The sequence below is a fragment of the Aspergillus multicolor genome (genome assembly GCF_047715735.1).
Source record: "Aspergillus multicolor strain CBS 133.54 unplaced genomic scaffold BDW74scaffold_8, whole genome shotgun sequence".
Taxonomy (NCBI): Eukaryota; Fungi; Ascomycota; class Eurotiomycetes; order Eurotiales; family Aspergillaceae; genus Aspergillus; species Aspergillus multicolor.
The window spans coordinates 65566-79187 of NW_027395959.1; the positions used below are offsets into that span (position 1 = coordinate 65566).

Here is a 13622-nt window from a genome sequence, read left to right on the forward strand (position 1 = left end):
AGCAGGGAGCTACCGAGATCTCCAAGTTGGGGAAGCTCTGCAGGGCTGGAATTGGTGGGCAGGAGCTGGTCGTACCCGCACCGGGAACCCTCCCGAGACTCGCCCCGAATTGGGGAAGCTTGCGTTCTATAGCTTCATGACAAACATAAATATAACGGTGGGTGGGCTGATTGCTTTTGTGTCTCAGATTCCGCGAGTCTCTTCTCTCTCTTTGTGAAGTAATTAGTTTCCTCTATCATGGCTATCTCGAAGCATTCCGCTGCGGCGGGAGACCTCCGTCAGTTCCTCAAGGAACTCGAAGAGGAGAATGACCTCCTGGTCATCAAGGAGGAGGTCGACCCCGCTATGGAGCTTGCTGCAATCACTCGTCGTGTGTATGAGACCGAGGAGAAGGCGCCCCTTTTCGAAAACATCAAGGGCCGCCAAGGGGATGGTCTCTTCCGCGTTCTCGGAGCCCCAGTTGGACTAAGCCGAGTCCCCGGGCAGCGACTGGGCCGTATTGCAAAGTCGCTGGGTCTTCCTTCCACTGCCTCAGGACAGGAAATCATCGACAAGATCAACTCCGCCAGAAGCCTGCAGCCGCTTGACCCGAAAGAAGTTACAACCGGGCCAGTCAAAGAGCACAAGCTCTTCGAAGACGAGATCGACCTGACCACCCTCCCAACTCCCCTCCTACACCAACACGACGGAGGAAAATTCATCGAGACCTTCGGCATGCATATCGTGCAGACACCCGATGGCTCCTGGACGAACTGGTCGATCACCCGCGCCATGACCCACGACAAGCGCCACCTCGTTGGCCCCATCATCCCGAAGCAGGACATCGGGGTGATCTACCAGATGTGGAAGGACAAGGGGCAGGATATGCCGTGGGCTCTGTGCTTCGGCGTGCCCCCCGCAGCGATTATGGTCGGCGGGATGCCGATACCCAAAGGCGTTGACGAGGCTGGGTTCATTGGTGCATTGGTCGGGAAGCCCGTTGATGTCGTAAAGTGCGAGACAAACAACATCCGTGTCCCTGCTAATGCGGAGATTATCTTTGAGGGGACGGTCTCCATCTCTGAGACGGCGCCGGAAGGTCCCATGATGGAGTATCACGGGCACGTCTGGCCGGGGCAGGCAAAGCAATGTCCGCTATTCAAGGTCAACGCCATCACCTACCGCACTAACCCCATCCTGCCAATCTGCATTACCGGCCGAGCTACTGAAGAAAGCCACACCCTGTGGGCGCTGATGATCGCCGCCGAGGTCCTCCACCTCTGCCAGTCCGCAGGCCTCCCAATCAACATGGCCTGGTGTCCCTTCGAGTCTCACGCCATCTGGTACGTCATCCAAGTCGACCGACAGAAGCTGCGAACGCTGAAGACCAACATGGTCGACTTCTGCACCAAGCTCGGGCACGTGGTCTTCGGCTCCAAGCCCGGCTGGTACATGGGCAAAGTGTTTTTGGTCGGCGAGGACGTCGACCCCACGAATCTGCGCGATGTCATCTGGGCGGAGTCGACGCGCTGCGAGCCCGGGACGAGCGAGTTCCTATTTGACGAGTACGGCAATATCCCGTTGATTCCGTACGTTGGACATGGTATTCAGCCTGGTGCCGGGCGGAATCATAAGAAGGTTGTCAAGTGCTGCATGCTCTCTTGCGAGTTTGAGGATGAGGAGCTGGCGTGGAAGGTTGGCTCGTTCCGGGGCTCTTATCCGGCTGATGTGCAGACGTTGGTGGAGCGGAAGTGGAAGAAGTATGGCTTTCAGTCGGTTTAAGATTGATTCTCGAGTCGAAATGTAGTGAGTGTACCATTAGGTAGTATCTAGAAAAGCCCATGTGGCATATCACCCACGTTCTGCTGTTTTCCTGACTTACCTTATACTCCACATTTCAATAATAGCAGGTTCGAAGCTAGATTTGTAGGCACTTCTTAGTGGTTGTGGTGAGATAGCTCACGCAGAATGTGCTGTATTGCTGAATGCGTGGGTAAGGAGATCTGGGAGCAGTTCCACTTGCTGCGGTGTTGTTGGAAAACTTCAGATTATTGTTCCAACGTTGTCATGCCAATGGCTGCACCTGTCCGGTGTGAGAGTTGGGTTTGGAAAATCGGAGAAGAGAGCTTGAAGAGTATGAGAGGTAGTGAGGTAGATCAAGAGATTGAGGAGCCAATAGGTACTGATGTGATAAACTTAAAGATCCAGGAGGGACCACCTCTTCCGACCTGCAAGCGAGCTCCCGCAACAGCAACGCCGTCGGTACCATTACCATCTAACACAATTCATATCTTGGAATGCATGCCTCTCACTTTCCAACTGCCCATATAAACAAGATCTTAAGAGAGCCGAATAAATCTGAGGCAACTTATCTTCAACGGCCGTATGCCCTTCGCTTTACCCGCCATCTTGCACAAAAACAAGGGGCGTTTGCCGTATCCAGGACTACGGGTGCTAATACGGCCATCCATCCCTCATTCACGATGGCCACAGCGACTCTAAAGCCCGCATAGTCAGATGGGAGTAAGTACACTAGAAGCCTTCCTCTCGGTTTCACTTCTGACCTCCCGTCCACTTGGATGTTTGCCGCAGAGCGTATGCTATCAGTAGCCCATCTCATCTCAATTGTCCCCGCCAACCATGACAGTTCATAACCACCCGTCCTACCTTAAGCCTCACCCCCTCAGAACTTCCCGGATCCCTTCCGCAAACAACAACCCGGAATAGAGCACATGAAACCAGACAAACCAGGTCGGTAGCGACTTCCCGCCAGTCGCCGGGTTACTCCTAACGTGCGAAAAGGTGATGACGGCAAACTCGACCTCTTCCTCACCGACGTGCTCCTGCTCTCGCTCCCGCTCCCGCGTGACTTCAAAGCGGTGCGAGGCAGCAAGCCCGCGCGACCGGGTCCGCCCTGCGTATTCTGCAAAGGCAAAGGTGGGACGGGGGACGTTCGCGGAGGCAGGGAAGACGGCGGTGCGATGGGCGTCGGTGCAGGCGCTTGTGTCGAACAGGGTGAGGAGTCCGAAGAGGGTCGTTCCGAGGGGTGGGAGCGTGGTTTGGGAGAGAGCGTCCAGGTCCCAGAGGGGCGGTGGTATTGATGAGTCCCGGCCTGTCGCGGCGATGACTATTTTGAGGGGGTCAGATGCCGTAGAGTATCCTGATAAGAATTCCAAGACAAGACAAGACAGGGTGGTAATGTTACGTACCATCTTCATCAATGCACCGCTGCATAATGGGTGCAATCCATCTCTCGGGAGTGAAGATCCGGCCGCCGAAGACTCCATTTGAGAATCTTGCGAGAAGTTGTTCGTTGGTGATGCCGGCTGGGAGGTTCGTGTTGGGATGCGGAGACTGTAGCTCTCTTGATCCACGGGGCAGACATTTGAGTTGAGAGCCGTGGAAGAGAAGGAGCTGGTGTGACCGGGCGTCGCCTTGAGAGTGAAGGTCATGGCGCGACATGGGTAAGTGAGCTTGTGTAGGTACATTATACTACCCCCACGGGAGAGCAGCAAGGATAGCCGGGTTGGTGCGATCACCCTCGACCCCATGGTGTGTGACCAGAGGAACCTGCCGGGGTATGGTATAGAAATCAAATCGAACGTTCATCTTATATGGACGATAAAATCCACCACTCGGAGAAAGAATCGGATTGAGCTTGTGCATGGAATGGCAATCCACGAGGCTACAACTCCGTTGTGGTATGGACACTCCATGCTCCACTGGAGGTCTGTTGCTGCTCCTACTCGAGCAATCCTCGACTCCGTTTACTATCTACTCGTCCATGCCCCCCGGCCTCAACTCGACTTTCTCTTCACTTTTTCTATGCTTTATCGTGTATATACCCGTAGAGCTTTGGCCCGCCACATGATAAAAACCTTGACTCCTAAATATACATCAACTCTGGTTAAACCTTACCGACCCACTGTAATCTCCTAATGCCGGACTGTCTACCTGATTCTCTCCCCAAGCAAAAGTATAAAGACCTCGCACCTACTCACCTAACAGCCCAGCAGCAGTCAGCAGTCCAGCAGTCCAGCAGTCCAGCAATCAAGACCCCTCAAAACAATAGGGTACCAACCACCTAGATAATGAAGCTCTATGACGCTTCCGCCCCAAAGCCCATGGCCGTGCGCCTCTTCATCCTCGAACGCGGCGACCTCACCCTAACAACCGAGACCGTCGACATCATGACCCTCCAAAACCGCCGCCCAGCCTACTGCGCAATCAACCCCCGCGGCGAGCTCCCAGCCCTCCAACTCGACGACAGCACGGGCACAGTCCTGACCGAAACCACCGCAATCTGCGAATACCTCGACGAGGTCGCGACTAGCGGGCCCTCCCTCTTCGGAGACTCACCCGCACAGCGCGCCGAAACCCGCATGTGGCTGCGCCGCATGGACCTCGAAATCTGCCAGCCGGTCATCGCGTGGTTCAGGAACGATCCGGCAATGGTGAACTTCTACCGGGGTCACCGGCTGCCGACGCCCGAGGCGCGCGTGAACCAGAAGGTGCTGATTAACCAGGCGCTGAACCTGCTGGACGAGCAGTTGGTGGGGAAGACGTGGCTGTGTGGGGAGAGGTTCTCGGCGGCCGATGTGCACTTCTATGGACTGATGAAGATGATGAGCTTGCAGGTTTGCGGGTGGTTGCTGTTGCCTGGGAGGGAAATTTTCTGGCGTACTGGGAGAGGTTGGATGGGAGGGAGGCTGGCCAGAAGGCGTTGCAGGTTTTTCCGGCTGAGGTTTTTGTGTGATGTTCTTGCTTATATCTTTGGTTTAGCTCGACTTGTTGTGTTGAGAACATGGGTTGTAATGTTGGAGTGCAGACCTTTAGATACTAGATTCACTCATGTACGGCGATGCGTCAAAGCAGGAACAACATGTGTCTGGAAAAGATTCATACTCAGCTGTTGGTGTCTTTAGATAAAGTGCAATAGGACTTTATTCATAATATGGTATGATGCCATCTGGCCGTGTCTGAGAAAAGAAAACCGTAACGCCGTGACCACAATAACCCATCTATCCCATCCCATTAGTCATAAAGAACCGCAGAAACACCACCGTAGCCAAGCGACCCTTTGGAACATTAGTGCTCCTCAATCTTCCCGGTCTCTCTAACCCCAGTGCCGGTCTTCTCATCATCGCTCTCCTCGTCCTCGCCACAGATTTCTCCCCATCCTGAGCTGCGACGGCTGATCCGTCCTGGCTGGATAGATTGGGGCGCAGTACCAGCGATACTGGCGGCATTGCTGTCCTGGCGCGCATGCGAGTGTGCGCCGCTGCGGATGCTCGCTCCATCACCCGCTACTGCGCTTTGCTTGGCGTAAAGGCTGCTGCGTTCTCCGCTTGGCGCTACGCCAGACGACGAGTAGACACTCGCTCGTTCGGCACTTGCTAGACCAACGAGGCTGGGTCGGCTCAAAACTCCAGGGGCGTTCAAGATGGATGTATTTGATGCTTCGCCGACGCCGCTCAGGACGCTCAAGGGAAGACTCTCGCGGCTGCCGCCGAATACGGAGGACGGGGCGAGCGCGCGGACAGATGCATTGGTATCTAAGGAGTTTCGGCGGCGTCGCTTAGACGAGGAAGCAAGAGTTAAAATCGACGCGTTGTCGGTGAGAATATTGTTTGCGGTCGCGACGCTGTAGGTGACCGAGTGCCCGTGCGGGGCAAGATGAGGTGGTACGGCGGTGGCGGGAGATGGAGGGAATTGGTGTGAAAACTGCACTTGCTGTGTGCTAGTCGTAGAATGCCCGTGATGGTGCTGAGGCGTATGGTTTTGCGTGTTGTATATGTTCGACGGTGCCGCTGATTGCACGGTCGTCAGCGTCGTAGTCAGCGACCGTACAGACGGCGCTGGTGACGAAAATGTGCTCCCTTCTCCGCCTCCGTTTGTGCTCACACCTCCTCCGACCGTCGCTGTCGTCCCAGCCTTCGAGTATGCAGCCTCAGATACTGCCGTCTCGCCGTTTGTGGAGATAGTCGGAGCCGCCGACTTCGCGCTCGTTGCGGGAACGTTCGTTTCATAGCCGGAGTATGCAATGAACGGTTCGCTCTGAGAGTGAGATCGAGGTCTTGAAGGGTCTTCGCTGCTATGGGAGGAGGCGCGGTCGCTGATGGATTGCTCGAGGGCTTGCGGGTGGCCGGACAAGGGATAAGGATTGTTCTTGATGTTGCAGTTCTTGGTTTTGTTCGTGCCGTGGCGCTTGTTCGACCATCGAATGGTGCTAGAGTCGTTGGAGCTTTTGAGGCTCGCCAGGCGCTTCATCCAGCTTGCAAATGGGCGGCGGCGGCCATTGCGGTCTATACGGAGGATTGTGAGTAGTGTTCGGGCGGGTAAAAGAGGGGCCGCCATACCATGCGCCCGAGCAGGGCCATCGGTTGTGGCCATCAGTTTGATTAATAGGATATTCTTTCCGCAAGGGTTGTAGAAGGTCTGCTCCGATGTAGTCTATGGAGCTCGTCTTTATAGCTGCAATCGTGGAGCGGTAATTGGCGAGGAAGTGTTTACCGAGCTTGGGTCGCGATCGATAGGCGCCAGGCAGCGAACAGCGAGCGATGAAATCGGGGAGCCGAAGAGACAGTGAAAAGAACAGTCGCTGAAAGTAAGCGCAATGGGGGTATCAAGAAATGATGATTGTGAGCAGTTTCGTCGAGATGTCGTGAGAAGGAAGTGAGTTGCTGAAGAAGTTCTCCAGGAGTTCTCCAGGAGTTGACTCTGTAGCTCCTTTCACCTATGATTTCACGTGATCTGCTCCCTTTCCGGCCCAAAAACAGTGCCTGCTATTCTTATTCCCAACCTCTTTCATGGCGGCAAGCCATTGGAAGCTTGGGCGAGGAAATACTCCGAGAGATGCAGCCTTCCGATCGGACGCGTAGTCGCGTACTCCCTGAGCCTGCAGCGGTGGGCTTGTCCTACTCAGTTCTGATGCAGTTTGCAGTGCAGCGTAGCTACGGTGTGGAAGCTGGAAATTCAGCCGGCGAGCTACACCAATGCAGCTTTTCTATCATCAAATGAAATACGCAAGCTGTACTTTGTACCTAGAAATGATCTCGCAATGAACATGTTTGTGGCGCGCTACTATACTTTATAGTCACGTGACTCGGCCGACATCATCGCCTGCTGCAGCTTCCTCGATTTCTCAACAACTACTACCATAGCCATGTCGAGCAAAATGGAAGCGACCTCTGGCGAATGTTCTGATGCGCTCATACTGACTTAGACAATATCTCAGCTTGGGTATCTTGGCCTGATGTTACTCGATGCTTAGGTGGCAAATTGGGTCACGAGCTGTAAATATGTTTTGGACACTTTCATGATGAATGACCGCCAAATTCAACCACTCCCACGAGAAGTGGCGGCCAAGATCAAGTCATCGACGTCAATCACGCACTTGAATGCCGTCATTCTAGACCTGGTCAAGAATGCCTTGGATGCAAACGCGCAGAGCATCTTTGTTACCGTCGACTACCGACGCGGAGGATGCGTGGTCGAGGACGATGGAGCCGGAATCCTTCCTATTGAATTCGAGCTAGAGGGAGGCTTAGGGAAGTCTTATCGTATGCTTTCTTCTGCTTGCTTTCTGGCTCGTGCTTACGATACCAGATACGTCGAGATTCCAGTCGGAGTCGAATGCGTACGGCAGGAAGGGCTGCTTTCTGGCATCGCTATCCGCACTCTCATTGTTGACTATCACATCGCATCATCGTCATCATGCGAGCACAAATACTATCATGTTCCACCACTCCGTGCCTGTTGCCCGGCTCTGTCCAGCCCCAAGACATCACGGACTAAGGTTCAGCGACCGTGGAACACGGGTCACTGTCAACGACCTCTTTGGAAACATGCCAGTTCGCGTGAAGAGCCGCGCTCTGGCTCTACAAAAACCAGATGAGCTAGACCGTCAATGGGATGACTTGAAACATCTACTGGTTGCACTTATGGTCGCTAGCGGTGGCCTTCCAAAGCTGACCGTCTCGGACGTGGATAAAGAACGGAAGCTGACCATTCGTCCTCGCCAAGGCTCTCGAGTTGATGGATTAGATCTGGCACGACTTGGCTCAATTCTCTCGCAGGCCGGTTTTATTGATACCGCAAGTCCGAAAAAATGGCATGCTGTGTCTGCAGCCGTTCCGCATCTGACGATCAACGCTGCACTATCTCTCGTCCCAAGCCCGTCAAAAAAGGTTCAGTTTATCTCCATGGGAGTTGAGCCTATGTTCGCACAAAACCAAGCGAATATAATCTACAATGAGGTCAACCGTTTGTTCTCGCATTCTGATTTTGGCGCGATTTGGAGCGTGCGCTCAAGCTACGGATACGGCATTGAGGACCGTGGGCCTGTAGCTGTGAGCAAGTGGCCCATGTTTTATATTCGCATCGATTCGGTTGACACTATAAGCAGCGATGGGGAATTACCCGAGTCGGACAAGTCGCTACAACGTATCCTGGATATTCTCGGACTCATGATCAATGAATTCCTAAAGGAGCACGGAATGCGTCCGAGGGGAGGACGGAGGCAGCGCCAGAATCCTGCTCAAGTAGAATCCCGCTCGCGCTCCAAGGTAGCCCGCAACCTGATTTTGAGCACAGAGCTTTTAGGAGAGCAGGTGAAACTTCCGTCGTTCTCTCGCCCAGGTATGGATGGCCATTTTGGAAATTGGTCTCGTGTCAAAAGCGGAAACAGCCACTCTAATGGATCGATGCAATCGAAGACCGTGTCCTCTCCCTTACCAGGTGACGATGTGAGAACAAGTACCCCAGAATTGGTACAAGATGGTCTACTCTTGGAGTCTACGGTGGACGATACTGTCAAACCACCGCCTCAGGTACCACTTGAAAGTCCGACTCAGAACGGTGATGGGTTGATTCCTTGGGTGAATCCATACACAGGAATAAAACACTGGGTCAATTCAAGGACTGGCCAGTCCGTCAACGTTCGACCATCCGTTGCCTCGGCGCTGGCCAAACACTCGAGGACAACGGGGTCTCTACTCACCGGGGTCTTGGATAGCCGGAAGCGGCCAGTATCTGCCACCCCAGAGTCGCAGAATACGTGGTTGGAACATCTTTTTGATAATTGGAAGAGCCCTGTTTTTGGTCGGTCTGAAAGGCCGATAAGTGCTCTGGATACGGATTCTGACTACGACGGCATGGAGGCGCCTAGCTTTCACAAACATTGCGGACTGGATAGTTTTGGAGTAACTAAATACCGTGGAAAACTACGCAAGCAAGAGTTGAAGACAGCAAGAGTGATTGGCCAGGTCGACCAAAAGTTTATCCTGGTAGAAGTCACCCATATGGACTCATCATCCCTTATCCTTGTCGACCAACATGCGGCAGACGAGCGGTGTCGAATAGAACGCCTGTCTGAGGACTTCTTCAATGGCTTTGATGTGCAGACGATTGAGGTGGAGCCGATCGAGCTTGCCATCCCAGCTGCTGAAGCTTCGCTGTTCAGACGGCAGGTGGAATTTTTCCGGTCTTGGGGCATTGAATATGCGGTCCATCAAACTACAAGGAGTGACAAGACATCGTTATTGGTATCAGTACTCCCCACTCTCATTGCAGAACGCTGCCGAGCAGAACCAGACCAGCTTATGAGTATTCTCCGTGCGGAGATTTGGAAACGGACCGAGGGTACTTCGCGTCCATTGACGCCTGTTTCGGCAAGAACAGAATCTGGGCAAGATTGGGTCCGGCGAATGGCAGGATGTCCTCAGGGGATTCTCGACATGCTCAACTCGCGAGCGTGTCGAACTGCAATTATGTTCAACGACGTCTTGACTGTTGATGAGTGCCGGAATCTCGTCAGTCGCTTGGCAGACTGTGTTTTCCCTTTTCAGTGCGCGCATGGGCGGCCGTCGATGGTTCCACTGGTGGACTTGCGTGAGGGTGTTGGGGGTATGGAGAATTCAGACAGAGGTGTGGCTGGCGTCGGGTTAACTGAGGCTTTCAAACAATGGAAGTCGGCATAAGCCACCAAAAGACCCATTTGATTCTCGAGTAGCGACCCTGTCGGTGATAGTTATATTTAGACTTTTAGATCTATACTTTGCTTTCCATACCTATAGCATTCTACCTAGCCTTATTCTGATCTCATTCCAGCTTACTCAGGTTGCGGCAGACGCCAACGACCGCGTACACAACAAGGACAAAAGACCTCTCATCCACCTGTTGGCGTCCACTATGGTCAGAATACTGCGAGTTTGGACATCGAAAGATAAGAGCCATGCATCGCATCCTACACAAAAAGCTCGACTGCATAAACGGCGCTACTATGCGGGACAGCTAAACATGTAAGTTGGCTCCATATGATGTCCCTCGTCAGAGAACTCACTTGGACAAAGCTTCTAGAAACATCAAGGTTCGCCACCTGTTCTTGTCGAATAAACACCTTCAAAAAATGAAACTATGTCCCCTCAACCCACTCGCTGGACGTCCCATCCTTCTCCGCCCCTTCTTGAGATTGAGAACGCTGCGTCTCCACCTCCATCGGCATGCCAACTGCACGGGCAGCTGCAGTCTCAGCACCCATCTTCTCAAAGAGGCCATCAACCTCCTCCAACGACAACCCGCCCGTCTCCACATGAAACATCGAGACTAGCGGGACGAACGTGAAGTTCAAAAAGGCATAGATGAGATAGTACCGCCACGACATACTCTGCATCCCGACGGGCGTCGCCAGCACCACCGCGTAGTTGCATATCCAGTTCGTGGCTGTCGCAACTCCTGCACCCCGGTTCCGCCACTGCTGCGTGTTCACTTCCGCTGGGTACATCCACGGCACAGCGATCCAGGTCAGCCCGAAGACAGTGAAGAAGACGAAGACGAATGTGATGGCGACTTTCGACCACTGCTGCTGCGAGCTTGTGGTTGGGTCTGCGCCTGCGGCACCCAGAGACCCGGCTACCAATGCGAAGCAGATACCCTGGCCCAGGGCGCCGAGGAGCATGAGTCTTTTGCGTCCGATGGAGTCGATGAAGAGGGCGCCTAGGCAGGTCGAGAACATCAGGTTCATGGAGTTGCAGCAGGAGAGGACGAGTGAGAAGGTGCGGGAGACGCTCAGCGAGGCGAAGATGGCAGGGAGATAGTAGTTGATGACGTTTATGCCGCCCCACTACTGCATGAACTGGGTGCCCGCGCCGAGGAGGACGCGGCGGCCTGTGTGTAGTCTGTCTTTGTGGAAGAGGACGCGCCAGTTGAGGGCTGCGGCGAGCTCGAGTTCGTGGTGGACGGAGCGGACGGCGGTATCGTGCAGCGTTGCTATGAGGGGATCATTCGGGTTTGAGGCTTTGTTGTAGAGGCGGGCGAGGACGGCACGGGCTTCAGTCTCGCGGTTACGCTGGATGAGCCAACGGGGAGAGTCGGGGAGCCAGGGAATGGCGGCGGCAGCGAGAAGGGCGTAAAAGATCTGGAAGGCGAGCGGGAAGCGCCAGGAGACACTGCGGTGGTCGATGAAGCCCAGACCGAAGTTGGGCCACTGGGCAGTGACGTTGCCGAGCTGGTTAAGGGCCAGCTGGAGAACGATGAGCCTGCCGCGGTGGTGAGGCTTGGACATCTCGGACTGCCACACCGGGATGGTGGTTGTGTTGATGCCGTTGCCTACGCCTGAGATGAGCCGGCCGACGAGCATCTGGCCTGAGTGGTATGAGCTGAAGGATGGCGCCCACACTCAGAATGAGGCAGCCTAGGGCAATAGACAGACAGCGGCCAAAGTAATCACCCAGGCCCATACAGGCGATGGCCCCGAGAAAGCAGCCCAGGTCATAGGTGGCGGTGATCTGGCCAACCATTACGGATCTGGGGCTGTAGAAGGTGGTCTGGAAACTGCGGTTCTCGATCAGGCCCCCCCAAGACGCCTTAGTCGTAGCCAAAGAGGAGGAAGCCACAGCCCTGGCAAAAGTCACGCCCGCGGGTGAGGCGGTTCCCCTGGAGAGTGCCTAGCATGGCTGGAAGTGGGCTCATTCATGAATGAAGACTTCTGAGACCGGATCGTGGAGAGAAAGCCGGTCTTTATATACCATGTGATATCTGCTTATACCTGGGCTTGGTACTCAGCCTTCCCCACGGGGTCAAACCCCCACTTTGGACAGCTCCATTGCATCAGGTGTCGAATCTCGCGCCCCAGTCTGGGATTCGAGATTCGGTGGCGCTCCGAAATCACTTTGCCAGCACTGATATATCATGGTGGAACGGATCAGCTGCGGAATTGCCGAGTCCTTCATTCCCAAGCACCTACAGCATGTCTGAAACGATCAATTCGCTCATGAGCCTAGCCGGCCGCACTATCATTGTGATGGGTACGGAATTGCCGACTATCATGCAGATACAAAGACAGATCAGCTGACGTCAGTTAGGAGGGGGCCGTGGGATCGGCTTGTCCCTTGCTCAGGCCTGCGTCGAAGCTGAAGCTGTCGTTGCAGTGACCAACATTGTCTCAGAGCCTGACCAGGGTTTCTGAGTCTTCAGGCAAAGATTCCTGGTCGTCTGCATTACTACTCGTATGCAAATGCCCAGCTCAACTGGGAGAATCACAGTTGACGGTTAGTAGTTGCGACGTGACGAGCAAAGAGCAACTGTTGCAGGTATTTGACCGGATCTTCGAGGACCACAAAGGTGTGCATGGGATGTAAGTTCGTTGAGTCCTAGGTAGTCAGCCTGCTAATTGTGCTTACACATTATAGAATCACCGCGGCTGGAATCTGCATCGACAAGCCTTTCCTCGAGCACACATGGGAGGATATCCAGCGGCAGCAGGCCGTGAATGTATGCTCATCCACTTCCTACCATATCTAGACATGGTGCTAAAGATTGAGGCCCAGGAAGCTGGAACTTTCTTCGCAGTCCAGCACACTGTCCGCAAGATGAAGGAGCAGGGCACCAAGGGTAGCGTGGTCATGATCTGCTCGCAGACCGCGCAGCATGTCTCGCCGGGCCACCAGCTCACTGCGTATGCCGGAAATGAGGGTTTCGTCTGGTCGCTTGCGCGTAACCTCGCGCATGAGCTTGCTGCCCATGGGATCCGAGTCAATACCATCTCTCCTGGGTTCGCGCCCGTTTTTATAATATTTCTAGGCGGCAGGCTAACCAGATCAGGTACATTGCTACGACGATGAATTTGAGCATCGCGGCCCGCCGTCCCGATCTTCATCGTATCTTCAACGAGGCGCCGCCGATGGGGAGAGTATGGAAGCCGGAGGACCTGAAGATGGCCGCGCTGTATCTGCTGAGTGATGGGTCCGCTTACGTTACTGGTTTGGACCTGGTGGTGGACGGGGGTATGGGCGTCAGTTCTGGTGGTTTCAAGTCTACTCTATAGCTGCCTAGGTCTCTCAGGGATGCGTTGAGAGTGACCCTCCGCTCCCCCTTCTCGTCAAATTCAATCTTCTTCACGGTGACCAGACTCTCCTGCAACGCCTGCGCAATGTTCAACCCCGTCACCGCAGCGTCCAGTTTCAGCGGCAACTCCTTGCCCTCAAGAATTGACTCAATGAAGACCTCCATCTCCGTCACAAACGCATCCTGGTACTGGTCCATCCAGCTGGGCAGCACCTCCGCTACAAGCCCATCTCTCCCGAAACCGTCACTTTATTCATCGTCGGGACCAAGTCAATCCCAATCTTCCCCTCACTCCCCAC

At 54.4% G+C, this 13622-nt stretch overlaps 7 protein-coding genes across 7 annotated transcripts; 4 read left to right on the forward strand and 3 right to left on the reverse strand.

The window, feature by feature from the left end:
- Window positions 1-237: 237 nt before the first annotated feature.
- On the forward strand, window positions 238-1762 carry BDW74DRAFT_190124 (UbiD family decarboxylase; the record flags this gene model as incomplete). The annotated part of the gene is made up of 1 exon (XM_073732116.1): window positions 238-1762. The coding sequence occupies one exon, from the start codon at window positions 238-240 to the stop codon at window positions 1759-1761; it is 1524 nt and encodes a 507-aa protein (XP_073585119.1).
- Window positions 1763-2654: 892 nt separating this feature from the next.
- BDW74DRAFT_176723 (uncharacterized protein) lies at window positions 2655-3441 on the reverse strand (the record flags this gene model as incomplete). Its single annotated transcript, XM_073728710.1, has 2 exons — window positions 2655-3106; window positions 3189-3441. 2 exons carry the CDS (start codon window positions 3439-3441, stop codon window positions 2655-2657), a joined length of 705 nt encoding a protein of 234 aa, XP_073585120.1.
- Window positions 3442-3892: 451 nt separating this feature from the next.
- BDW74DRAFT_150248 (glutathione S-transferase family protein) lies at window positions 3893-4832 on the forward strand. The gene is made up of 3 exons (XM_073723986.1): window positions 3893-4592; window positions 4664-4743; window positions 4810-4832. The coding sequence occupies exons 1-2, from the start codon at window positions 4071-4073 to the stop codon at window positions 4733-4735; spliced, it is 594 nt and encodes a 197-aa protein (XP_073585121.1). The 5' UTR covers window positions 3893-4070; the 3' UTR covers window positions 4736-4743; window positions 4810-4832.
- Window positions 4833-4934: 102 nt separating this feature from the next.
- BDW74DRAFT_131929 (uncharacterized protein) lies at window positions 4935-6648 on the reverse strand. Its single transcript, XM_073722306.1, has 2 exons — window positions 6339-6648; window positions 4935-6284 (listed from the first exon to the last, which is right to left on the reverse strand). Exons 1-2 carry the CDS (start codon window positions 6370-6372, stop codon window positions 5068-5070), a joined length of 1251 nt encoding a protein of 416 aa, XP_073585122.1. The 5' UTR covers window positions 6373-6648; the 3' UTR covers window positions 4935-5067.
- Window positions 6649-7167: 519 nt separating this feature from the next.
- Window positions 7168-10067, forward strand: BDW74DRAFT_150252 (putative DNA mismatch repair protein (Mlh3)). The gene is made up of 2 exons (XM_073723987.1): window positions 7168-7541; window positions 7588-10067. The coding sequence occupies exons 1-2, from the start codon at window positions 7298-7300 to the stop codon at window positions 9957-9959; spliced, it is 2616 nt and encodes an 871-aa protein (XP_073585123.1). The 5' UTR covers window positions 7168-7297; the 3' UTR covers window positions 9960-10067.
- Window positions 10068-10393: 326 nt separating this feature from the next.
- BDW74DRAFT_176727 (general substrate transporter) lies at window positions 10394-11777 on the reverse strand (the record flags this gene model as incomplete). The annotated part of the gene is made up of 3 exons (XM_073728711.1): window positions 10394-11101; window positions 11138-11622; window positions 11690-11777. The coding sequence occupies 3 exons, from the start codon at window positions 11775-11777 to the stop codon at window positions 10394-10396; spliced, it is 1281 nt and encodes a 426-aa protein (XP_073585124.1).
- Window positions 11778-12226: 449 nt separating this feature from the next.
- On the forward strand, window positions 12227-13303 carry BDW74DRAFT_176728 (SDR family NAD(P)-dependent oxidoreductase; the record flags this gene model as incomplete). The annotated part of the gene is made up of 7 exons (XM_073728712.1): window positions 12227-12284; window positions 12342-12406; window positions 12454-12485; window positions 12536-12613; window positions 12669-12750; window positions 12807-13030; window positions 13081-13303. The coding sequence occupies 7 exons, from the start codon at window positions 12227-12229 to the stop codon at window positions 13301-13303; spliced, it is 762 nt and encodes a 253-aa protein (XP_073585125.1).
- Window positions 13304-13622: the final 319 nt, after the last annotated feature.